This window comes from Lepisosteus platostomus, chromosome 2, assembly GCF_059453375.1.
Source record: "Lepisosteus platostomus isolate fLepPlt1 chromosome 2, fLepPlt1.hap1, whole genome shotgun sequence".
Lineage (NCBI taxonomy): Eukaryota > Metazoa > Chordata > Actinopteri > Semionotiformes > Lepisosteidae > Lepisosteus > Lepisosteus platostomus.
In genome coordinates this window covers 67,158,721-67,184,785 of record NC_142612.1, presented here as the reverse complement: position 1 = coordinate 67,184,785, position 26,065 = coordinate 67,158,721, and the positions used below count along the sequence as shown (strand labels likewise).

The window sequence follows — 26,065 nt, the reverse complement described above, 5'->3', positions numbered from 1 at the left end:
TAGATAACTATTTTAAATATCACCTAATAGGGTGATGTATTCATTTTTGATGTAATTTTCATGTATTCAGCACATTTTCATAGGTGAGCACCCTCTCAAATCATGACATGAGTAAAGCCTAGAAATATAATATTGAACTTGACTGGAAGCTTTAAATTCACAAGGATTAAAAAAAAAATCAGAAAGGCAAGAATAAAGCAAGCATTTTTAATGTTTGGCTGATATACAGTAAGGTAAATCCAAGAATTTATATATATATACACACAATAGTAAACATTCATTTTAGGAATAGTCATTAATAGTTAAAACAGCAATTAATAACAGGCAGCAATGTAACCACTCTCATCAGATGGTGGAAGCTGCACAAGGTTCAGCCTGGGCTGTATGAGAAATTCAATGATTCTGCCAGTGGTGCTGGTGTACTCCAGCAGATGGTGCTCTGCCCTCTGGATGAGAATTTCCAAAACAATACCCTCAATAAAATGACCAGAGGACACTGTACTGTAGACATTCTTCAGATGTGATGCAGAGCTGAGATACTATTGGTCATTATACAGCCCATGGTAGAGATGTTAACCCCAGTGTTCTGTGCTTGTATACACGGGCCATCCTAAAGTAGCCCACTCTTCGTTCAAGTGGTGAAACGATTTCTCACTTCTCTGCCTGATCTGCTGTGGGTGGACAAAGAGGGTCCCCTTTGTGCTACGGGAACCTTTGGGATAAAAAATTCCAAGTGTGAATTTAGCTAAATATAATTAATTTATGTCACTGTTGTACCGGCTTTAACACTGATAGATTTTTTTCTTGAATGGAGTAAAGATTCTTTTTAGCGTACATAGTTTAATTATATTAGGATTTAACGTGCTTCAAAAGTCCTTTAATATTGTATGTAACACATCAAGTCTAAACTCCCTCGTTGAAGTACTGAAACCATCACTTGTGTCTCCTTCGTTAGCCTGAATCTGGTTTAAGTAGATGGAATGTTTGGTCGATCACTCAAAACTCCAGCATTGTCTTGAAGCATTATAGTTATTTGTCCATTTCTGTAGCTGCTGGTTCTTGTATTTATAAATGCGTTGCTGTGAAGAGAGCCTTTTTAAAAAAATGACTTTTTGGGGGGGGCTCTTCGCAGTACAGTACGCCCCACTATGGAGAAACATGGAAAACACAACGTTGGCATCGGTGAATTCCGCATTTCTTGCGGGTTCAGGGTGTGACTGGTGCTTTCTTTCCTTTCCCACTGGAATGGATCTGTTTTGGTTTCGGTAAACACAAGGCTCTCTGAAAGCAGGAGCAGCAATAATAATACTGTGTAAATTCTGCACACTTGGCTACATCTTGCAAGCAGCATATTGGGAAACATCATGAGATGGTAAATGACTTTTGACATACAGTATAGTGACAAACACTCCGTCAATATGGGGCAGACAAAGACGCCCATATCCTCGTACTGTGTCAGTTCTCTGTGTCAGAGGAGTCGGTGACGTCTGTAAGCCTGGTCTGTTTCTTGCGGATGTTCCAGTGCAGGCACTCAGCGAGGCTCTCGAACCAGTCGTACACCAGGTCGTGGCAACAAATGCAAGGGACCGGGTAGCAGGACGTAGTTATTTTAATGCTATAAATACAAAACCAAGTTGGGAATTAAAGAGCTATTCATCCCTTTTCACGGTAAGTGAGATCTAAACTAATGGAAATAACACGTGTAATTTTGTCCTCTGAGAGATACCGTACCTGTCACCATGCTGGATCTCCTGTCTCTTTCTGCCGTCAAAAGAAACCCAGGCTGTGTTCCGGGCATCGGGGGACAGCGTTATCTGAAGAGAAGAAAACAATGACTGTGTTACGGACCAACACATTAACTGACCATGAAATTCCTCTGCTACAGCAGATGGAACAACTCTTCCAAGTAATGCTGAACCCTAGGCTGTGAAACGGATTCACCTGATGACAAGAAAGAGACACCAGGGGGGTTCGAACTGGTTTAATTTACTCGGCATGCCCGCCAGGAAGGTGGCTTCTTTTTTCGTAACGGCCGAACAGACGTTTCGATCGACGGAGCTGACCGTCGCTCACCATGAGCTCCACGCCGGCGGGCACCACGATGGGCCGGAAGGAGAGGGAGTGCGGGCAGATGGGTGTGACCATGATGGCCGGCACGTTGGGATGGATCATGGAAGCGCCGGCGGCCGCGGCGTAGGCCGTGCTACCCGTGGGGGTGGACACGATGACACCTGCACAACAGGGGCACAGAAAAGGCCGTATTGAAAGAATTCCTCATCCACTGTCAGCACAGTCTTTATCCCTGGATCCCTAGAGAGCTGTGGTGAGCACAAGACACAGGGAGCAAGACAGGACTACATTCCAGATGGGCCATTAGTCATACACACCCATACATTCATATCCACACACACACATTCACATACTGTACACACATGCATTCATACCCACATACATACTCACACACACTAATCCCATACTCTCACACAACACATTCACAATCACACACACATACAATCACAAACACATGCATCCTGCCCACACTCATTCCTAACCACATACACAAACGTTCATACTTTCACATACAGTAAAATTATCCCTTTTAAATTTCAACAAACAGCACAAGAAAATAAAATGAAAGTTCTCCACTCTCAGTAGAAACTCACCATCCCCCTGGACTGATGTGATTAACCTGCCATCCAGATATAGATCCACATTGGACAGGTATGAAGAAGGGCCTCTGTCTACAACCACCTCATTCAGCACCTTAGCAAAGCAGAGACACTGTTATAAATGGTACAGCAACACGGTAGTAAGATTCTGTAGAACACTACAGAATACAGGTCACAGCATAATTAAATCTGAACATGTAATGAAGGTCAAAATGGTGTGTCTGCATTTATAATGGACCAGAGGGAAAACTATTTGAATCTTGGGCATTTCCCTGTTTTATGTGGGAACTCCTTATGACATTTACTGTGGTTTCTGAGCTGGGCTAATGTTTTAGGAAATGAAAGCAGAAAAAAGATCATGTGATCAGGTGAACTGCTGAGTCAGAAGAACACTAAAGCAGAGCTCTTGATGTTGGAGAATTATTAAAGATACAAAATTTAAAAAATAACTTTTTTTTTTTTACAAAAGAAGATCCTTTATGGAGAAGAATCCTACGCACTGTAGGTCCTCTGCCTAAGCCCAGCTGGGTGGGACCTCTGCCAAGTGCTTATTCACCTGTAACTGTAGAGTGATTTTCCCAGCCTCACTGTCCATGTGGCTCTGAGGAACCAGCCCGTTCTCCTCCACTCTGTAACACGGCCCCGTCTGCTGCACGCGAGCTATATCTTTCACCACCTTGACCTTTAATCGGCTGCGCAGGATTATAGCTGCATTTCCTACAGAATCGTCACCACAAAGAGATCTACATGACTGTTTTTATCTTGGCTGTCAGGAAGAATGTGTCGCCTGAATGCATGTTGAAATAAATAGGTATATATGAATGACATATGAAATATGAAGGTATATATGAAAAACTGCACACAGCCATGAAAATCATCAGGGATTTCGAGCTCGTGGAGGTCATAGGGGTCAACAAGGTAATATGGGTTTCTATAACTGAGTACTGAGTTAATTTGTCGTTTTTAAGTCTAAGTAAGCTTCCAGCTAGTATTCATAAAACCTGCTGGACTTACAGATATTTTTTAAACTAAGGAATGGGTGAAGACAAAAATCTAGGGTATGGTAAAGCCCTCAAACATCAGTCATTCAGTCACCTATCAACTTATAAAACAAGGGTCCTCACCAGCTGAGTCCCAAGGTTATACAGAACTCCAACAATAAAAACGACAAGTTTAAAATTTTCACTAGGAGAGGAAGAATAAAGATATGTATGATAGTCTAAAAACACTGAGCTGTAAAATGAGTTATGATTCCTGTCATTGCACCTGTAGTAAATGGAATTTCAAAACTGTTCCAGGTGCTTTCTCTGTCATTCCTGAAACTGTCCAGCAGGTGGGAGTATGGAACGCACAACCACACGTAACAGCTAACAATGCTGATTACACAAAGGACGTGTGTAATGTTGTGATGCCTTTCATTTAAAAAACATTGTGAACCATCACTTCAAATCAACTCAAAATCAAATCAAAGTGTATTCATCAAATGCACAACAATACAGCGTGCAGCTGTATTTATATTATACCTGTATTTGTATTTCAATTGTACTTTACAGTAAAAGTATAATTAGAAAGAATGACAAAAACAATTTGAGCTCATAAAAATGAGTAATCTAATCTAGACAATCAGAGAAAGGAAAAACTAAAAAGATGTGTTTTATGATGGCTTGTATGGCTTGTAATAATGGTCAAAGCCTAATTGCACAGGAATGGTCTGATGTAATCAAACAGACCGCGGCTCTGTGGCTAAGGATCTGCGCCTGTGGCCAGAAGGTTGCCGATTCAGCCGGCAGAGGAATCCTACTCTGTTGGGCCCCTGAGCAAGGCCCTTAACCCCAACTGCTCCAAGGGCGCCGTACAATGGCTGACCCTGTGCTTTGGCCCCAAGCTTCTCTCTCTGTCTGTGTGTCTGTGTCTCATGGAGAGCAAGCTGGGGTATGCGAAAAGACGAATTCCCAATGCAAGAAATTCTATAGGGCTAATAAAGTGATGTGTTATGTTATTTAGGGACACTGAATAATCCATGATCACTAGAACTCGTGGTGTGTTATATTATGCCTGCGTGTAATATTACTACTCACACAGACAATGGTAGGAAGCAGGATATTTCAGAATGCAGTTCTTTTACTTTCGTTATGAGCGCACTGACTGAAAACCTGTAATTCCTGCCCAGACCAGTTCAATTTGAATACTTATATCCAAAGATAAGAACTCCTGCTTCACATCACAGACCACAATGCCCCCCGCTGTACCTTCAAAAACCTTGGTGACTTCCGTTTTGTAAGACTCGAATTTGAAGGGTGTGAGGAAGCCGAGAGATCCGAGATGGAAGGCCATGACTGGAGGAACACTGCCCTGTAGAGAGAGCCAGTGTGCGATTTCAACGGTTCTACCGGACAATTCTTAGTTTTGACCACAGAAATGTGTATTGCATCAGTTTGTAGTCATGAGCTGACATTCTGTGCCATTATTTAAAGCTGTTCCCTATTGTCTGTGGGAAGTGAAATTTGCCTCATGCAAACTGCGGAGGTGTTTCGATTTTGAAAAGAGCTAACCTGACATTATGATTAATTACGAAGACAGCATGCTAAACATGTTCCAACATGGTTATTTACTTTAGCAGCCTGGATATAGAAATAACCATACAATACAAATGTTTTCTGTATACCACAGTTTTCATTAGTATGGGTGAAGAATTATTTCCTTTCTTTAACTAAGATGTTCGCTTGTACTGAAAGACTGAGAATGTTTACAGTCATCCTTTTGAATAAACACACCTTTAAAAAGCCAGGTGTGCATACTTATTACCTCTAATGAGATAACGAGGTGGCTGTTGTACCTGAAATAAAGAGGAGGCATACAGCAATGTTCCATCTCCACCAAGACAGATGATCAAGTCTATACAATCTGAAATGTCATCATAGCCTTTAAAAAAACAGAAAAAAATGATATCAAACAGAACTCCATTAAATGCAAAAACGCTCATTAAATGCATTAAAACATTTTTATATCACCACCAGTTTTGAGGACTGTTCCCCATTCCTATATCCGGCCTATTCCCCGAGTGGCAATGCTCTGATTGGATAAGCTTCGATTGATTTGCTTTAATTGTGTATGGCACCTTCGCAAAATCATTATCAACATTAGCATTGTGATGTGTTAGAAGATGAGCCCCCAACAATAATCCTACTGCATAATGTGTTGTCTAAATTAGGTATGAGTGTTTTATTGATTGATCTACAGTCGAATTTTCTATTTGCGATATCGGTATTTTCTTCATTTTTTTTGCGTTACTGGTATTTATGTTTTCCGACCACGTACGCCATTTTTTTCCCCCAGTTCCAAACAAAACATTGCCTCCTCAGGTGTCCGCCGTCCTCCACTACAGTTTCATTGTGCTGTACACGGCTGTTTTTGTGTGCGTTGTGTGTGTTTTTTTAATCGAATATTTTTTAAAAGCCTAACATGGAGAGGAAGAAAGAAAGGAAGACCATTTCCCTCAAGGAAAAAGTATCTGTATTATGTGAGGTGGATCCTCACGTGGGAACGAGGGTTGAATTAGCGATTTCTACATTAAACACTATTGTGAAGAATCGGGCGAGTATAATGAATAACGTGGCGAAGTGTGGACCAATGGCTAAGAAGAGAGAGTATGTGAAGTCAGCGAAGAAGAGAAGCAAAAGTTGGAACCTACATTTTTTTCAGACATTAAGCGCTGTGGAAACGGTAAAAAAAATATTTGTTGCACAATAGTGGTGAAGACAATTGTATTTTCTTTCATTTATAAATGAAGCTTTTATTTTATATTACTTCTCAACTCTCTTACACAAAAGATGTGTAATGTTTAATGTTTTGTGATTGAATATTTGTCTATAATATTACCTTTTCCCGCAATTTGCACTTTTTTGAGAACTTTGAAAAGTGTAAATAAGGGGTGCGACTGTAATTCTCTCACTATAATACAGATATTTACACACCTACGCCCCTTCAGTTAAAAGTAACAAAACTGTACTTAACATAAAATAATTAAGGACCTGAGATGAGCCAATGAGATCAAACTTCTGAAAGCAGAATATTACTCCCAGGTATTTATGAGACCACATTTGCCTATTCTTCACAGCCCAAAGCTGGTATTTCCGCATGGATAATTTACTGCCCTAGTGACCAATGCATCGCACAAACTCTGCTACACACAGAAGGCTTCTTTATGTGGCTCTGGCTGCTGCGCTGAGAGAAGAGAGCTTTGGGACTGGTGTGCAACGTTGCAGAGCTGAAGGCCTCCATGATACATCACTGAGTAAGGAGTTCATTGTACAAGGATCTAATGTGTTTTGCACCAGATTTCCAATAATTCAAATTCGAAGTGGAAAATAGGGCAGCTGCTCTTTATAGGAAGGGAAAGGAGGATAAGGTTCTAATGCAGAATTTCTTTGTCTAAATCGATTCTAAAATTGTCATAAACACTGTTATTACATCGTGATATACACAGTATATACAGAATATGGCATTTCTAAAGGTAGTGAGCTCTACGTACTGCATGAAAACTAACCATGGGACCAGGAGAACACATTTCCCCAGAGTAAAATCATGGTTTGCCAGATTTTACACACTTGAATCAGACCAGGTGTCCTCTGGAGGAAGCTGGCAGCGTTAGTGCCCAATGGTGCGCACTGTCATCGCCCATGCCATGTGTATCACATTCACTGCTCCAGTACAGTTCTTTGAACAGGCCAGGTAATTTTACATGCACTCTGTATTAACAAAAATATAAACACATCCAAAACCTGTAACTGCTTCATGTAAGCAGTATTTTCAAGAAGTGGCTGATTGAAATATATAGCACGTTTTTTTCTTAGCTAGTATTAATTGCTGATGACAGACCTTGATATTAAAAAGGTTCAACAGTGTGGACCATGGTACAGCACTGGTTCTGTTACCTTCTCTGAAAGTGCACAGCTGGTTTTGGATAGTGCCGAAAGCCTCGTCCTTAGACAGAGCAGAGTCCTCTGTCACTTTCTTCTCCACATAAACCACCAGCTGCTTTTCCTACAGGAGAAAGAGAGACGTGCACGAGGGACTGAGGTGCTAACACTGGAAGAGAAAAGCCGGGAGAGCAAATCCCATGAGGAATGACTGGCAAGGCCGTGAACTGATTGAATCAGTACGGCTAGGCTTCGCAGGGCTCATTTTCTATGCGAACTCTCTATCCAGCCATCCATTTTCTAACCACTTCTTCCAATTCAGGATGGCAGGGGAGCCATAGTCTACCTTGACAAGCAACAGGTACAATGTCGGATGCACCCTGGATGGGGGACACACGTCCAGAATTGAACCCAGGGCTCCAGCTCTGCGAGGCAGCAATGCTAACCAGTGTGCGACCGTGCTGTCCCAGACACGCCCTGTACAAGTCTAAATAGGATGTACTATGATTATTATCTCTAAAACATTGCATGTATCTAATCCAAAATATAAATCAAGTATAAATGATCTATAATTTGATTATAAATTAAGCTATGCTGTGGAAATTGTCTCCCAAGTAAATATGCCAGGAACACTGTGCAAGTTTCCTTTTAGTGCTCTAACCAGAGTGAGTGCCAGTACCTCGATCAGGAACCTGCAGAGCTGTTTAAAGGGCTCTCGCAAGCTGTCATCCCGGATCTTTTTCATGACAAGGATGTTGACGGGGGGCTTGTTCCAAGTCAGGCGCTGGCTTGCCGGATCCTGGATGTGCCTGGGATGGCAAAGATTGTCTGCAGGTCAGTATCCTCAACACCAGGTTAAAATGAAAATTTGCCCATATTCATAGTCCTTTCAGGTGTTCGGGGAGTGTATGTTTGCCTCCCCCCCCCCATTGAATTAAAAACTCGTTCTGAAATTTAATGCCAGCTCTTCTAATTTATCTCTTATGCACGAGAGAGAACACTTGGTTGATTTCTTTCCAACCTACAGCAGATAAAGCTTTGCATTCAGGGGGAAAGTGGGTCCCCCTAACAAGTCTTCAGCATTTCACTCGTTTTTACTCGCCATCGGGCAAAAAATGCAACAAGAAAATCAAGCTTCTTTTATTGTTTTTTTTGGCTAACATGAATAAAATTCACTTTCGATTTCGGTTGCACTTCTGTCTTTCTATCCTTCTCCAGATTGGTGTGTCCTGCCATTGACAAGCTATTGAACACCAGGTTGCAGGTGACGGGTTCACAGCTGTAATAGCACTGCCGAACGTATTTGTTTTCTGATCGGGAGAATTCTTTTTTACTGTAAGAAACATCTGCAACAGATTTGATCATGAGGCCAGAGGCCACTAGAAGAAAACTGAGCAAGCAAACTCAGCAGTTCCAGGGTCCAAATTCCAGTAAATTCAAACAAATTGGTTAGATACCACAGCATGCTGTAAGCCTGCATGTATATCCATTTAAAATCGACATCCCTTCAATTGGAAAACTACAGAATATAAAATACATTACCCTTGTCCCATATCCTGTTGGATAGTTGGCATTGCTTAGTCGCAGGACAGCTACAGTAAGCTGACACCTCTGGGGATTTGGGGCCGATATGAAGTTCTTTGGAGACATACACATGGCAGAACCTTTGGAATTCTCAGTACCTCATCCCAAAGCCCTTCAATGAGCCAATCAGATTCTCTGTGTTGTAACTTTTCTCTTATCTTTGATAACAAAGTACTGTACTGTATATAATCAAGGTCAGGGCCCACGTTTCTTGTCACAGGAATACACATGTATATATTTGCTTTTATTTGGTCTATAAAATGTTGTTACATATTATTTTAAAATACACTACTTACATATATATACACTTTCACATATTACTTTTAAAACACAAAAAAAAACCCAAAAGGCTAGTATTAATTATCACACTCTTTCTTTCACTCCAGTCAGACATTGACACTTATTCATGTACAGGTACAGTATATATTTGAGAAAATTATTTTTGTGTAGTTTTCTTGTGAAATAATTGCTTAAGATTTTAAGGAACTCTTCAGTTTATCTTGAAACAATGTTTAAAATTCCATTACGCAATCTTAAAATTTGAGCATATAAAAGAAAAAAACTAGATGCAGCAATTCTAGAACTAACACAAGCTCCCTTCCTAAATTTAAAAATTAAAACTGTTTATTTCTGCAAGCTGTGGTAACTCAACAAAAACTAACGTCTCTGTGGTGTTTTGAAAGAGTCCCATTGTGAAACAGCTGTCAAACCTAGAGACAAAGAAGGATGTTCTGCACACAATCATTCTTCATTCATATGGTTGCTGGTATAAAATGGTTGCATGGCTGCCACCCAGCACTTCAGAGATAGATGAAGTGGTGATACGGGTCCCTTCCTGTGTGTGAAGTACTTCAGGATCAATTTGAATGAAAAGTGCTATATAAAAGTGATGATTAAATGAAATTGTTTCAAATATTTTCATTCCGGAATCTGTGGTGTACGTTCTGAGTAGCAAATTGCCTTACATGACTGATGTGGGGTTGGGCAGGATACAGGCTTTGGGTCCGAAGTGAGTAGCTGGATATGGTCCATGAAGAAAGTGGCCTCTCCTGGAAGGAACAGGACAGAAAGAAATGTAAATGTAAATCAATTTGCTTGAAACTCAAGATACACCACTAGTAAAAAAAGAGAAAAAAATACATATATATGCAAATATATAATATAAATGTGTCCTTGCACAGGCCGTTCCATATAATGAACAAGCACAGGTCAAGTTTAGTTTCCTCACAGTTTCCGCAGGAGGAAAAACATGCAGCTCTTTAACAGTTCATCATGTGCAGATTACTCGCTAGTCACATTACCAACTGACTCCTGTGTAGGTATGGTGTGAAACATACAGTACAGTTCCGCAGAAACAAAAACTGGAAACCAGCACTGAACACGTTTTGGACTACTGTTGAATGTTGGTAAAAATGGGACTATTATCCCTCCCTGCTGTCCTACGGTACTTATCTTTACTGCAGTACACTCAGAAAGGACTTCCAATTTTCCAAGGGGAGTGAATATGACAAGTATGCAAAACTATATACACTTCACATGATGCCGTCATCTTATAGAAATAAAAAGAAGTCACACAGAATGAGCACTATGCTCAGATACTAAATCAACAGGGGAAACCAAGTGATCAGAATGGGCCACAAAGCCTTCTCTCATTGTAATCTTTCATATGTTCTTATGTTTAGGTTATACATGAATTTATTTTTCCCTCTGAGGGACTGGCTTCCAGTCCAGGGTGTACCCTGCCTTACGCCTACTGCTTGCTGGGAGAGGCTCTGGTTCCCACACAGCCCTGAACTGGTTGAAGCGGTTAGAAAATGGATGGATGGACAAATGTATTTAGTATCTGAAGACTTGTATATATATTCTGTGATTCGTATACAAAAGACATCCATGACAATATTATACAGTATGTTTTACAAAAAAAAGTCATGACTGTGTTTTCTATCCTTAAAGTCCTCATCTGTTGCCGTAAACTAGAACTGACTTTTTCCTTCTGAAAAAAACAAAACTGCTCAGGTCGCAGAGATTCTCCGCAGGCTGTAAGACAGGACGGCGGCGCCGTTTCGAGCGCCAAAACGAGAATGAAGTACAGTACCTGCACCGCTCCCATCTCTTTGGAGACGAGCCAGCGGCCTCCTCCTTGGCAGGCAGGGGCTCTGGGTTCTCCGGTTGCCCCGGCAACGGCTGCCTCTCCCTCCTCCTGGGCGGCCTCTTCGGGTCCCGCCGTCTCCTGGGGGACTTGCCCTGCCTCTCCCTCCGGCGGCGGGGTCCGCCGGGCTCGTCTCGGGCCGGGCCGGCCTCCTCTCTCCCGGGGCTGGGGCGGGCAGCCGGCTGGTGCTCCCTCTCCTCGGGCGCTTCCATTCTGCAGGAGGGTCAGGAACGCGGGGAGTGAGCTTTCACGTACGGCGCTGAAATAACGACCAGCAAATAATCCAGCAACACCACCAATTACGTAATAAGCAAAAATGGAGAAATGGAGACAAGGGGTTAGGCAATAACTAACTTTATACACAGCTAGCTCTCTTACAGTGGGGTGTTTCGCCTACAGACAAGTCTTTCCTACCATTAATCAGCTAGATCCTTTTTCGGTCCCAACTAGGACTCTCATGCTTAGATGAAGAGTCAGGCCAAGAAACAGGCCAAGCGGGTTTCTCACAGGCACCGTTCAAGAGACGTTTGAATGTCGTTCTGATGGGCTGCAACATTTTATGGGCAGAACTGCCATCTGTGATACCAAGATTTTAGGGGCAGTGCATGTGATGAGTGAAGTCGGGCCTCTGGTTGCATAGTTGGGGTTGCTGGCTCCAGTCAGACGTTTTCCACCCAAGGGGATATTGTATTAGTACTGTTTCGGCAATGTTTCCCATACATTATGTATTGTAGCAAAAGTGTTTATAGAAAACAAGGGTTATGATATAAAGGTCGGAAAGTTCATGCATCTACTTTGCAAAACAGCAACAACAGCGTGGTAATATGCATCATGCTCTTCTCCCTGTACTGGAGCTTGTTTTTATTATAAGTAAACAACCTTTACCAAGAATGTTACTTTAGCATCAGCAAAAGTGTTCACAACACAAAAACTGTAATGAGTACATTTGGGACCAAAGAGATCTGCGGTCTTAATGAAGCTTTGTTGTCGGCGTTCTGTACTTTGAACGTCTTCTTTGTGCTATGCCGGCAGTCCTTCACAGTTAAATTAGTTTCCTTTATTTTTCAACAGTCTTGTTTTGTTTATTTCATGTGTCAACATTTTCCTTTCCGATTTACAATTATATCAATTTACAGCGACCATCTTGTCGGCGAAGGAACACGGTAAGAGAGCAAAATCTACCCGGGCACAGGAGAACCAATTACTAGTTCAGTAGCATCTGCTTAGTATTTACTCCTTATCCGAATGCCCGAGGGGCTATTTAACTATCCTACATTTTAAGAAGGTGTCCCCTTAATATGTTATCTATGTTGATTTCCCAAAACGTGCCGTTTCTGTCTGAACAGTGCTTCCAGCTCAATTCTACAGTACTGTAATATATTAATAAAATCAAATTATTTGCTAAATAATTTATTAGGAACGTTTTACAGAGCGTTCAGATAAATACATTTTAAAGTCCGGTATGATATGAAAGTGCCGGCTAGTTCTTATATCGTTTTGCACAAAGGTGTTCTGCAAGCTGAGACTCTCGTGAGGAAATCGTCATTGCAGGAGTCAGCTTGTGGTCATACCCCTGAAATATCCAACAGTCGTTTAAGCAGTCCAGCGGAAGACATTACAGTATGTGTAGGAAGGGCAATGAAAGAACTGCAATATGAGTGAAAATGAGAAAACGTTGTTGCCATCGATAAATCCCCAATCATGGTGTTTTCCTATACATCAGTATGTTACCCTTTTGCAACGTATTTCTAGTATAGAGCAGAAGCCCAGGCGGCTGAAATGGCTTAGCTCGTAAACTCAAAGGTAAACCTACCAATGTCTTGAAATACTAAGTACTATGATAAGCAGATTAAACGCCCTCGTTCTAACGTCAACGACAGAGCGACATCTAATTTCAGAACCGAAATTTAACCAAGGAAAAATACAAGAAACTGCCATTCACTTCCACCCAGGAACACCAGCATGGGCTGCTTAATATTACAGATACACATCGGATGACCCAGGGGAAGCTTAAAAACCGTCGTAATACGGCTGGGAGACGCGCTCCTGAAACGTCTGTCATGTTTAATACCGCATTATCAAAATTACCACAAAGAAAACGAAACGGCAGCGCCGCTACGCCGCCAAGTACCTTTAAAAATGACACACGCTGTTGTTTCCTTTTACCACCCCAGCGCGAAGAGCCATAGGGCCTCTCGGCAGGAACAGCCAGACGGGAGGCAGGGTGGGCGGGGATCACAACGGCTGCTGCTGATTGGCTGTCGGAATGAACAGCCGAGTCGCCATTGGCTCAAACGCTTGACTGCAACAGACCAGCCTGGAATTCCAATGGGCGGTTATGGGGGGAGGGTAGGAGATGGTCGGTTGGGTACGACGAGTGAATGGCTTTCAAGCCCATAACATCGTTCCCCAAACCGGTTGGATAGTGGGGCCATCACACCGTGCGTCTTTCAACTCAGAGGAAACCTCACTTAACGATTGTAAAAATAAACTCAGTACAACTGGCTGCAAAAAACACAGCCCCATTACTCGAATCGTTCCTTCTTCCACCTGAAATTTTGTAACCCTCACAACAACAACAACCCTTCTTTTACTTTTCAATTTTCCGGGAGGTGAAACGCCCAGCATCTAACCCGGAAAAAAGGTTGGTTCGTAAGTGAAGCAGGTGTCAAAAACTCCTCTAGTCGTAGTTTTCGCTGACAAGTATGGTCTTCTGTGCAGGTGTTTGAAGTGGGGATATTTGCATTGGCGTGCTTTCCCACTGTACAAATAAAGGCTAAGAACCAGCAGGTTTTGTATTATCGGCTCTGGGATTTTAATGTTTTGTTAAACATATGTTAGTCTAAACAAACTGTCAACAACTCTCCCCACAACACAAACACACAACCTGTTTTTGAATGCCCTGCTGGCTGAACAAGACAAAAAGCCGAGCTCTTCACAGAGATGAAAAAGGACCGACCGTGCTTTCATTCCGCCGTCAAGACTCTTAAATTGCCGTCTTTTGTATTTTCGTCCAACCTCCTCCTCCTTGCACACGAAGACTCCTCCCTTGGATGTTTTATATAGATATAAACGCGAGTAAATCTGTCTATGCGATAGGATGCCGGGGCTGTTCGGTAGATGGATTTTGAAAAAGCAGAAGCGACGCTATCACGTTTATGCCGATGTTTAATGTCCAAGGTAAAAAAGTGTATCTTTATTTTACAGTTGCACTGTTTTGGCGATTTTGTCTTGTGTTTTCTTTTCCTCTGGTCTTTTTTTGTGGTTGTTAGTACGTGTTACTACAGGGTCGTGTGACGATGACCCATACAAGGATAGCGAAACCGTCTGTTTGTAATTTAGTGATTTTGTTTACCTTACCTGAGTGGAGGTGGACGGCTTGGAGGCTTTCTCAGTTTCTGACAGGAGGTTGCGCGTTGTTGTTATCGGTGCTGTTTTTGTTGAAATGTAGTTTACCTTGCAGTCAGAAATGTGTTTTTGTATTTGGGTTTAATATGTATTGGAAATGATCTAATCAGACTAGATATGATCTTATTAAACTGGTCGTTTTAAGGACCAAAGAGTGTAAATAAACTGTATGTTTGCAAGTGGTTTACGGCTTTGTGGTCTACTCATAAAGCGCATTAGGAGATTCTCCCAATTCAAAAAGCGTTGTTAACTTCTAAAAATGTCTATTGAGCGTATTTAAATGTCATTAGTTTAGAATAAAGATCGCTTACAAAATGCAAAACTCGTTTGTTCCTGTGTTTACGATATTCGATAATACTTGACCTTAAACACATTTGTCCGCTCGTGTTAAGCCATTTATAACTTTTAAATAAAGACCTATTTTTTTCAGGGAAATGAAAGAATGAAAATGGGTTTATGATTCAGCAGTGGGTGGGAGAACTTTTTGATTATAATCATTACAACATAACAAACCTTTTAAATGGGGGTTACAGGGAACATCTATTGTTTTTAAATGTATTCTTTGAAATTATTAAACCATACAATTGGATGAACAAACTTGCTCTGAATTAAGAAAAAAAACATGATTCATCTGAGTAGGTGACGGGTTTTATTATAATAAAAGTATGAGAAGTGATTTGCAAAAATAGATGATTACGAGGGTTTTGGTCTTTTTAATTCTGGAAATTGTGCATTTTTTATTTTTTGTTATTATTACATTTATAAGGCATGCAATTTCCTAAATGGCAACTCATTTTTTCTCCTTAATTTCAGACAGTTGATTAAATGAACATAATATGGCAACTGTGTAAATAGACCCACAGCTGTCAGCTGATGGTAGAAGCTCCAGATAAGTTTGTTTTAAAATCTGAAAAGATTTTCCTCCTCTGCAGTCGACATTCACTTACCTGTTGAAACGCCAGAGATAGTTTACTCCTTAACATGTGGGAGTGTGATGAGTTAGTCAAGAGAGTGTTTTTTTTCTTCAAGTATTTGTGGAAGATGCACAACGCAGAGGGTTTTTTTTTTGTAATAAAGGTGGTAGGCCTATTGTTTGGGAGAATCTCAAAGCAACCTGATATTGAATGCAATACAATGCCAACATTCCATAACTTTGGTGATTTTTATTTTCTTTGTGCATCTTTTTTACTTATTCAGCCCCCCTCACATTCGTTTTTAAATACTGGGGGAAGAAAGCCTTAGTTTTCAGCTGAGAGTTTCCACCCTTGTCGTCAAGATTGTCAGATAGTTCAAGTAATCAAGAGAGTAAGAGTTTGAGAATGAAGACAAAACCTAAATGACATTTCCTGAAGTCTGGATTGAAATATGGCTGATTGAAATTCTGGACTTTGGGTGCTATCTGCGTGGAGTTTGCATATTCTCTCGCATTCACTTGGGTTTACTCCAGTTGCTCTGGATTCCTCTCACAGTCCAAAGACTTGTAGGTTAATTGGCTTTCGGGAAAAACATTGCCCTGGTGTGAGTGTGTGTCTGGAGTCCTGTCCAGGGTGGATCCTGTCTTGCTCCCATTACTTAGCAGGAGAGGCTTCGACGGCCTCACCTCCCAGTATGGAATAAACCAGTTAGGAGATGGATGGACTGAAAAAGCTATTGATTCTTGATATGATGTGGATCCAACAGCACTTCATCTTCATACGGTCAGACGGAAAAATTCTGTTTGCATAAATTACATAGATAATTATTGGTGATGATTCACAAACTACTAAGCTTTTTTTTTTAAATGATTTATTTTTATGCCATTACAGTGCATAATGATGTTACAGTTTTACCTTTTCAGAGAAATCCTACAGTATCAGTAGGCCTAAATTACGTTTCTGTTTGAATAGGTATACTCCCCAGTTTCAGGAAAATGACTTTTATAGCAGGTGCACTGACATGCATTTTTTATTAAATAGGTAAATGACATGGTAAATGTATTAAAGAGATTAGCATTTATCATCCGCAGGGGTCTGCCATGTAAGAGTGTGTGGCCACTGCTGGAAGCAATAGAAACTGTGCGTCTGTGACACAAGCTTTGCACCCGTTTGCACATGTTTCTAATGACAAGATAAAGCACGTTTTGTTGCATTCCTCTCTTGGAGCTTGGACAAGCATGTGCCTGTTTATTAGTCTCTGAGTCCTAAATGACTGAAAATAGGACTCTAGTCTGGTAAGTAGGATTTCTACAGTATAATTGTCACATTCTCACAAGGAAGTGGGTTACACAAGTACCATGAGTATGTCAACCTGCTGGACTGCAGTCTTGTCAGGATGTGGCCACAGGAAACGCAGAAAGTCCCAGGTTCAATGTAGCACCATGCAGTCAGGTTGCCATCAATCATTACAAGTGGGGTTCTGTAGCTGCTGCACACCCCTGGCCAGCCAGTGGCAATTTAACTTCCCATCTGGTGTTTTGGAGGTGTAGTGACTCTTGGTTTTCCAGATTGAGGCTTATCATTGACAGACTCTGCTCAACTATAACTTCTTGCCAGGTTACAATTTGCTGGCTGTGAACAACTTAGATGGCGAGGAGCAGTGTGTGGCTTAGCCGAGCTTCCACCTAATGGCACAAAGGTGTTCTCTTGATAAGGGGGCATATTGATTCCTTTCTGTGGTTTCCTTTCTTGTTTTTCACCTTGCTTAACATGCAGTAGGTAAAGTCACCTCTTCATCTGTGCCCACTCAACATTCTCACTAATGAGATAACTTAGTGCTTATTGCAGAAGTCAAAGTCATTGGAATGTATAATTTGACTGAATGTATGCGGTGAATGTATCATGACCAGACATGAATAATCAATTAACCATCAATCCAGAGGAGGCCTACAGAAATATTCCATCCACACCTAGACAGATGATGAATTCTATACAGTCCGCAATCTCATCAAAGCCTTTCAAAGAAACCAGAATAACACTATATATTAAACAGAACTCATTAAATGCAAAACAACATTTTTATACCACCACCACTGATCCACCCATTTTCCAATCACCTCATCCAGTCTGGGTTGTAGGGAAGCCAGAGCCTATCTAGTAGGTACAAGGCAGGGTACACCCTGGACAGGATACCAGTTTTTATAATCGTGATCAGAAAATCTGCCTGAATTTAAAGTAACTTAATAAAGGATTTCCAATTTCAGGTTTTGTTTATTGTTAAAATAGCAGAACTGACAGCTTTAAGAGCTTTAGTATAATCAGGGGTAAACTTATTTGTATTTGGTTCAGTTAAAAGTCTCATAAGAGCTCCTGTTAGTAGTAAATAAACTTTAGATTTTAAGTAGAGGTTCTTCTGTGGGCAAAATTTGATTTGTGGCAACATGCACACTTATTAGAAATCCAGCTCCCCACTACTTGAGTTTCTTTAACGTGAGTTTCTAAGCTACAGTGGGGTGGGGGTTTACAAATCTAACTGTTCACAATCAAGTGCTAGATCTCAGTTTCTATGTTTGCTGTGTGTGCCAAGTCTTGTGTTTTAAATCTGAGAATTACAGCATGAAACATTTGTTTAGTAATAGTCAGTAAATAAGTAACCTTCACAGAGAAGTGAAAAAGATTTGACCTGGTGCAATACAGTTAATTATGAGGTTTTGAGAGCTGCTAGAAAAGGGATGGGAGAATCTGTCAATTGTCTGTTAATTGTTTTATGGCATCATTAACATGAGCAGAAATAACCCTTGTCCTGTACTGCAAGTTTTTTTTTTCTCCTGCTTTAGTTTGCAGGAGATACTGATAGCGGTTGTAGATGTGCACCTCCGAACATGCTGAGCTGCAGTAGCTGTAGACAGAGGTGCAGCAGAAGCAATCCAAGCATGCATTGTGCTTGTTATGCCCTCATTTTGCCATGTTTTTGAAACAAATTCAATTTTTCAAAATGCAACAGTCAAGCACAGCAAACGCACGCACGCACACATGCACAAAAGATTGGGAGCCTGCAGACAAAGAGAAGGAAAAGTTCAGCAAGCTTTCATGGTGGAACAGGCAACTGCGTGATGTAGACATTTTTGCATGAGCACACTGGAATCAGGCTTTACTTCATTCCAGAAGAGAAACTTCTGTGTATAAATACAACAGGGAATGTTTGATTTACATTGTAAATTGCACTCGATAACATCTACTATGCAAATAACTACAGCGTGGTAGGCAACCCTCATCCTCCAAAGCTACATAGTGTTACTGGTTTTTGTCCTGTGTTGAATCTTAATGTCTTAAATAAAAACCAAGTAAGTGAATATGAATTTTTAAATCACATCCGTTTCCCAATTCTTAATCTGGTGCTCACTAAAAGGTGCTCCTACAACCTGTAGGAACCTGGACTGGGGTACTACAGTTGTCAGTCCCTAAACCAGACAAATACAAGCAGTTTTAGAGGTTGCCAAGCAGCTGCCTAGTAGTTAAGTGTAATAATAATAATTAATAATAATTCCTTACACTTTTATAGGACTTTTCTGGACACTGCATTCAAACCACTTTACAGGTAATGTGGTCTCCCCCCTCCACCACCAATGTGCAGCCCCATCTGAATGATGATGATAATAATAATAATAATAATAAACTTTATTTTATATAGCGCCTTTAAAGGTGGCTTCTCAAAGCGCTTTACAGGATGACAATAACAATAAATAAGAAGACTACAATAATAAATAAGAAGAATTCACAAGATAAGACACAATTACAATTACAACGGTACAACAATAACAATAGAGGAGACCGTGGAAGGTGGTACTAAGAAGAGCAGAGGGGTTTTGAGTCTGGATTTGAAGGAGTTTAGAGAAGGTGACTCTCTGATATCCTTGGGCAAAGAGTTCCAGAGCTTGGGGGCATAGCAGGAGAAGGCCCTGTCGCCCATACAATGTAGACGGGCTTGGGGGACAGTAAGGAGGGCAGAATTTGAAGAGCGGAGGTTGCGAGGTGGGGAGTAGGGCGATAATAGTTCAGACAGGTATTGAGGTGCCAAGCCATGTAGAGCCTTATAGGTGAGCATGAGGATTTTAAAGTCTACGCGGAATTTGACCGGACGTCTGTGCAAGGACTCCAGGATAGGAGTAATGTGAACACTTGCACTAGACCTGGTCAGGATTCTGGCTGCTGAATTTTGGACATACTGCAGTTTGTTCAGAGTAGATTTAGATACCCCAGCGATTAGAGCATTGCAGTAGTCAATTCGAGAGAATACAAATATGTTGATCAGCTTTTCAGCCACAGTTAATGATAGCACAGGGCGTAGTCTTGCAATATTTCTAAGGTGAAAAAAAGATGTTTTGACAGTATGCTGTACATGTGGGTCGAATGTTAAGCCAGAATCGAATATAACCCCAAGGTTTTTCAATTTTGATTGAAGCTCAAGTATAGAACCATCTACAGATAGGGTTACAGGACTGGCTTTATGAAGTTGATGGGGGGTGCCAATAAGCATGACTTCAGTCTTGTCGCAGTTAAGATGAAGGAAGTTTTGAGTCATCCAAATTTTTATGTCAGAGATGCAATTAGATAGAATAGAGACAGCCACATCAGTGTCAGGTTTGGTATGGATGTATATTTGAGTATCGTCAGCGTAAAAATGAAAGCTGAGGCCATGTGATCTTAAAAGCTGACCAAGTGGGAACATGTAAATGCTGAAGAGCAAGGGGCCCAGTATTGAGCCCTGGGGGACACCAGACTTGACAAGACCAATTTCAGACCTGTACCCATTGAAAGAGACAAAGTGACAGCGATCAGTGAGGTAAGATTTAAACCATTTGAGGGCAGTGTCAGAAACTCCAAACACAGTCTCGAGATGAGAAAGTAAGATGTTATGGTCAACAGTGTCAAAGGTAGCACTGAGATCAAGAAGGATGAGTATGGAAACAGAACCAGAATCAGAAGCTATTAGGAGATCGTTGGTGACTTTGACCAGGGCGGTTTCTGTGCTGTGAAGTTGACGGAAGCCAGATTGGAGGGGTTCGAAAAGGTTGTTTGTCATGAGGTGGTTATGTAACTGAAGTGTGACAGCACGTTCTAGAATTTTAGAGAGAAAGGGTAAGTTGGAGATGGGGCGAAAGTTGTTAAGATTGTCGAGAGCCATGTTAGGCTTCTTTGGCACGGGGGTAATGGCAGCAGTTTTGAGGACCGTTGGTACAACGCCAGTGCTCAAGGATTCATGTATAATATTGAGGACAATGGGACAGAGAGAAGAGAAACAGGACTGGAATAAAGTGGTGGGAATGGGATCTAAAATAGATGTGGTGGGTTTCATGCGCGTAACTAGTTTGTTTAGGGATGCTGAGTCAAGAATAGAGAAGCAGGAGAGACGGGAACCAGAGAAGTTGGATGAGGAGGGAGGAGGTATGGAAATGATATCCGTAGTGGAGAGAATGTGATGCCGGATGTTGTCAATCTTTGAACTAAAGAAATCTAAGAATGTGTTGCAAAGTTGTGATGAGGCAGGTAATGTGGTAGGGCAGTTTGGCTTGAGCAGTCTGTTGATTATGGAGAAAAGATGCCTGGGGTTGTTTTGGTGATTTTCAATGATGTGAGAGAAGTAGGTGGATCTAGCAGACTCTATAGTTACCTTATAATCAGATAAGTAATCTCTCCAGGCCTGATAATGTACATTTAGGCTGGAAAGACGCCACCTACGCTCAAGTTTGCGAGAGGCTGCCTTCATGGATCGCAGATGGTCATTGTACCAGGGGGCAGGGCGAGAGAAGGAGATGGTTCGAGTTTTTAGAGGAGCAAGGGTGTCGAGGGTAGATAAAAGAGCATTGTCAAGTAACTGTATTTTGTCCTCTAGAGGGTCAGAGGAAGAGAAAGAGGATAAGGAGGACAGAACAGAATTTGCAAATCATAGGAGGCCATGATTGGTGAAGGCCAATTGGAAATTTGACCAGGACTGGGGTAATACCCCTACTCTTTTTGAGAAAAACCCTGGGATTTTTAATGACCACAGAAAGTCAGGACCTTGGTTTGTGTCTCATCTGAAGGACGGCACCTTTTTCCGGTATAGTGTTCCCATCATTATAATGGGTCATTAGGACCCACACAGACTGCAGGGTGAGCGCCCCCTGCTGGCCTCACTTACACTTCTAGCAGCAACTTTAGCTTTCCCAGGAGGTCTCCCCTCCAGGTCCTGACCAGGCTCACACCTGCTGAGCCTCAGTGGGCTGCCAGTTGTGAGCTGCAGGGCGATATAGCTGTTGGCAGTTTATAGTAACCTAAGGAGACTATAGAATGAGAATGATGCCTACGATGAAGACTGTATGGGACAAGTTTCCCCAAGCTTGTAAGGAAACACTGCGGGTGTAAGAAGTGTTGCTGTACACATGAGGTATGAGTCTGAAACAAGTTTTTTGCGTGAAGGTATCATGCCTCAAGTCAGTCATTGTAATGGTTTCTATTACTGGGGCAGTTGAATTTTTCAGTGTTAAATGGTGGTCAGGTTGCCAGACTGGTTTAAGCATGAACCCTAAGCATGAATCTATTGATTGTCTGGCCTTACACAGGAAACACATTTTCACATAATAACCATAATTATTTCTTTGTGGTTTAGAGATCATTCAAATCACTTTTGAGCACTTTGCATTATGGGCCACGTCTCAAAATGTTATTGATAGTCTGCCAAGTTTAAGTTCAGTTGTTTCAGATCCTCATAAGAAGGTTTTTAAAGGGTTTTCAAATCTATGGGTCCATTTTGATTGACATGGGATCCCAGTGTAATCACAGATTTAATAAAACCTGAAGATAGATGTTAATCAGGGAGACTTGACGAAGAAGGAAACGTCATAGTAGGCACATTTCCAGAAACAGCCTAATGCAGGATCCTCCCAGAACATATGGGCAGGAACGCCACTATTTCCAATGACCTCTTTAAAAAGGGAATCCAGGACTGATTTTGTTTCTCTTTGCAGCTGTGTCCTGGCATGTTTCCCGTGACCTTTGACCTGTGATCTCCGGACTTCTTCATGGCTGTCCTGCCGTGTCAGAACTGCTCAGGGGAGCCGCAGTGGCAGCAGGAGCACACCGACACGATGGTGAACCCCATTTCGTCTTTGCTGCTGGTCCTGGGGGGGAAAAGTCTTCTGAACTGGGCTATTGTGGGGCTGCAGAAACAGCACATGAGCAGAAGCTTCCTGGGTTTCTTCTGCGTTTCCCTGACCGTGATCGACACCCTGCTCTTTCTCTTGTTCTCTCTCATTTACTGCTTGGAGGACTTCTGCTTCCTGGGATTCCGTTTAACCAAGTATCACATTTGTCTCCTGGTGCAAATCGCCTGCTACACCTATGGCATCCTGCACTGGCCCGTCTTCATCCTCGCAGGACTGGACTACTACTGGACTCTGCCCCGCCCCGGTCAGACACACTGGGCCTGGAAACTAGCATACGGAGTGGCCGTCTTCGTTGTTTGGATTTTGGCCCTACTGTACGTCTTTTGTGCTTCAGTCTTCTATCCTGAGGTTGATGACAGTTTCCACCTTCTGCTGTACGAGTGCTTCATCTCCACCAGCACGCAGTGCTTCTCTCTCTCTTTGGGCCTCCTTGTGCTTCTATGCTGCATCCTGGTTTATTGTCTGCCTGAATTTGTCATCTCCTACAAGACTGTAAAAGATGTGATCTGGACAGGACAACCCGTCTCAGATTTACCTGAAACCATGGCCCGTGGAGTTAGACAGTCTAAGAAGCATGTTCTGGGCAAGGTGACTGTGTGTTTCCTTAGTACCTGGACCCCATTTGTGTGCTTACAGGTTGTCATTGTTTTGCTAGGTGCCGAGATCCCTGCATACTTGGACATGAATGTACCTTGGTTGTGCTTTTTGAACAGTTTCCTCATCGGTGGGGTCTATTGGTCCCAGTACCAGGTGTTTAAAGATCAGAAGAGCCTGTCATTTGCTGATGGATTCTGCAGCTGGAATTCCAGCCCATTTCCAAGAGACAGTGAGATTGCTCCAGATGCTGAACTGAGCACCTCTTTAAAAGCTGAGACTCCTTAAGGCATCCTGTCTCCTCCTGACCTCTGTCTGATAAGGCATGCTCAGACAGAAAAAAAACTTTTTTTTTAAATGATAAAAAGAATTATTACTAAGTTGGATTCTGGTCATTGATTGAAACCAGAAAGAAGAAAATAATGTCAGAGACTGTTTTCACATCCTGCAAATAATTTAAAAGGTTATGCTACTTATACAGGGCGGGTTATTGTTTGTAAGTCCAGCAACAGTCGGAAATTGGGTTTCTGTAACTAAAGCATGCTCTATTAGAACACAACAAGGCAGGAAATTGGGAGTGGTTATTTGGAGTAGCAGAGTATTCGGCAAGAGTGGGATAAAACCACTTAGATTACATAACATTGGCATTTAATACCAAAGCATCCAAACATATTAATCACTAGCTTTAGTGCAATTACAGACCAGTTGCTCAGAGAATGTGGGGAGAAAATTTGCTATCCTGCGGGCTGTTGTATTCTGTTCTCTGCACCTTTTTGGCAGAAAGTGCACAGCAATCTCTCAGGCCTTGCAGCAGCCTTTGTCAGAATCATTACTCCTTCCTAATGTGAATTTGTGCCTTCAGTTTGTAACGCATAAAACCATAAAATTGCTATTTATTGCTAGAAATTTCTAATTCAAGTGGTATTTCAATACATTTGTGAGGTTGTGTCCTTCCAATGAGCAGTTAAGTCCTGAGTATTTAAATCCCCAAGCACTTTTTCATAAGAGCTGAGGTGCTCTTGTGTGTCACCCAGATGGGTGATACTCTTCACCTGCACTTGACTTGCTTATATTGGGATTTTTGGGGGATGAGAAGTATGATTTAGAAAGAGTGTTTTTCAAGGCACTGTTCTTTGCTTTATATCTGCATTCCATTCTTTCAGTGGGTGTGTAGATTTATGGAAGCAGTCGTAGTCTTTTTTTTCCATTTCCCATATTTCTTTAGTGCTTTATTTCTGTGAGGCCAACGAAAATATGCTTTGCCCCGTGATCTTTAACTGCCTTTTAGTCGCTTATCAGTTTGTGCAAGGTTAAATTAGCCCCGTCTTAGAAGTTCTCTTTTGCTCAGAAATGTCTTAATTTAATACAATAACTGTAATCTGTTAACGATTCACTTTTTTATTACAATGTATTATACAGTATGCTTTACTTGTTTTTAATGTTACTGAAGAAGTTTTGAATTAACTTACTGGTATTATCTGCTTGGGAAAAGGGAGAAGGGACTGCAAATAATTTTGTCTATCGTTCTTGATGATGAAACTTAATATTAAAATGTTTGTTGTGTTAAAATCTAAGTCTCTTTGTGTTACATTTTAGCTTGATTATAGACATTTGAAAATACTCACCTCATAGAAGATCGGTCTTTCCAACGTCCTTATTCATTTTCGCCAATCCTCATTGAAAGCTAAACTTACCAAATCTATTGCTGTCAAAATGCATTGAAATAAGTGAAATTGAATTTTTTTATTATGGATGAATGTCTTTGTACTACTCTGAACTACACTGAAACCATAGGAAGGGCCTCTTCATATTGCAATTCGCGCAAAGTGAACTCTCACTCACTCACCTGTGGTGAGACCAGGGGTTTGCACCACCATGGTGACAGTCCAGTACTTTCACACAGTTCACAATTTTGTGTTTCATTCCAAATTCGTAAACTTTTGTGATACTCTCAATTAATTTAATAACCAGTCTGAGAAATTGGGACTGCAGTTCCCATTTAAAACCAGTTCCCTTTTATTCATAGTGAAACCAGTGTGTCTTATTTTTGCCTGTAAAAATATCAGCTACATGAAAAACTGATGGAACTGTTGCTATGCCTACAATGTTGTGGCTACAGCTGGCATGTACAGTACATTAATTAATTCTGGTGTATTTAGGAATAAATGCTTCAATGATGAAATTATACCTTATTATAATATACTGTGGTAGACTATAATAGTTTTTTTTATTCCAGAGATCATTAACCCAAAACTGGAAAACTGTAAGTACAAACACTGCCATTTAAACATTCTACTGTGATTGTAAGTCTTATGTCAGTGGAGTGCAAACACAGACCATGATCTGCTGTTCCATATCTCCAGTATGTTTTACAGAGCACGGGTCTCTCGGTAGCCAATGTTTGCTTTAATCCTGTACCCTAGATTGAGTAGTGAGCAGATCTAGCTTTTAAAGGGGAACTGCAAAGCTTTTTTTCTATATTGGAGTTAAAAAGAATTGGCATTGATGAGTACATTTCAAACCACAATTAAAGTACAATGTCGCCGGTAATGTGTAAAACCAATTTACATCACAAAATAGGTTTAAACTTCCAGGTATGCACAGCGCCATATTCTGAGATTCA

General features: G+C 41.3%; 2 protein-coding genes and 1 long non-coding RNA gene across 4 annotated transcripts; 2 read left to right on the top strand and 1 right to left on the bottom strand.

The window, feature by feature from the left end:
* Positions 1 to 193: 193 nt before the first annotated feature.
* Positions 194 to 13,594, bottom strand: nadkb (NAD kinase b). Of its 2 annotated transcripts, none has more exons than XM_088614416.1 (12): positions 13,453 to 13,594; positions 11,268 to 11,534; positions 10,138 to 10,221; positions 8,268 to 8,397; positions 7,604 to 7,712; positions 5,506 to 5,591; positions 4,919 to 5,021; positions 3,226 to 3,386; positions 2,664 to 2,763; positions 2,074 to 2,231; positions 1,732 to 1,814; positions 194 to 1,615 (listed from the first exon to the last, which is right to left on the bottom strand). In XM_088614416.1, exons 2-12 carry the CDS (start codon positions 11,531 to 11,533, stop codon positions 1,456 to 1,458), a joined length of 1,440 nt encoding a protein of 479 aa, XP_088470542.1. In that variant the 5' UTR covers position 11,534; positions 13,453 to 13,594; the 3' UTR covers positions 194 to 1,455. The 2 variants fall into 2 exon arrangements, with proteins under 2 accessions (XP_088470542.1, XP_088470551.1); XM_088614425.1 differs by having other exon boundaries at positions 11,268 to 11,580; positions 13,453 to 13,547.
* Positions 6,669 to 8,546, top strand: LOC148676854 (uncharacterized). The gene is made up of 2 exons (XR_015928766.1): positions 6,669 to 6,963; positions 7,719 to 8,546. It is a non-coding gene; the product is annotated as an uncharacterized LOC148676854 (long non-coding RNA).
* Positions 13,595 to 13,707: 113 nt separating the features above from the next.
* On the top strand, positions 13,708 to 25,011 carry gpr160 (G protein-coupled receptor 160). Its single transcript, XM_088614450.1, has 3 exons — positions 13,708 to 13,965; positions 14,421 to 14,501; positions 22,651 to 25,011. Exon 3 carries the CDS (start codon positions 22,705 to 22,707, stop codon positions 23,728 to 23,730), a length of 1,026 nt encoding a protein of 341 aa, XP_088470576.1. The 5' UTR covers positions 13,708 to 13,965; positions 14,421 to 14,501; positions 22,651 to 22,704; the 3' UTR covers positions 23,731 to 25,011.
* The last annotated feature ends 1,054 nt before the right edge of the window (positions 25,012 to 26,065 follow it).

Bases quoted from the DNA above. Each gene is read 5' to 3' on its own strand.
- nadkb (XM_088614416.1), bottom strand. From the start codon at position 11,533: ATGGAAGCGCCCGAGGAGAGGGAGCACCAGCCGGCTGCCCGCCCCAGC. The intron at 8,398-10,137 runs GTAAGGCAATTT...TTGCCATCCCAG, and splicing joins CCCAACCCCACATCAGTCAT to GCACATCCAGGATCCGGCAA. The intron at 1,815-2,073 runs GTGAGCGACGGT...TCTTCTCTTCAG, and splicing joins CCGCCGGCGTGGAGCTCATG to ATAACGCTGTCCCCCGATGC.
- gpr160 (XM_088614450.1), top strand. From the start codon at position 22,705: ATGGCTGTCCTGCCGTGTCAGAACTGCTCAGGGGAGCCGCAGTGGCAG.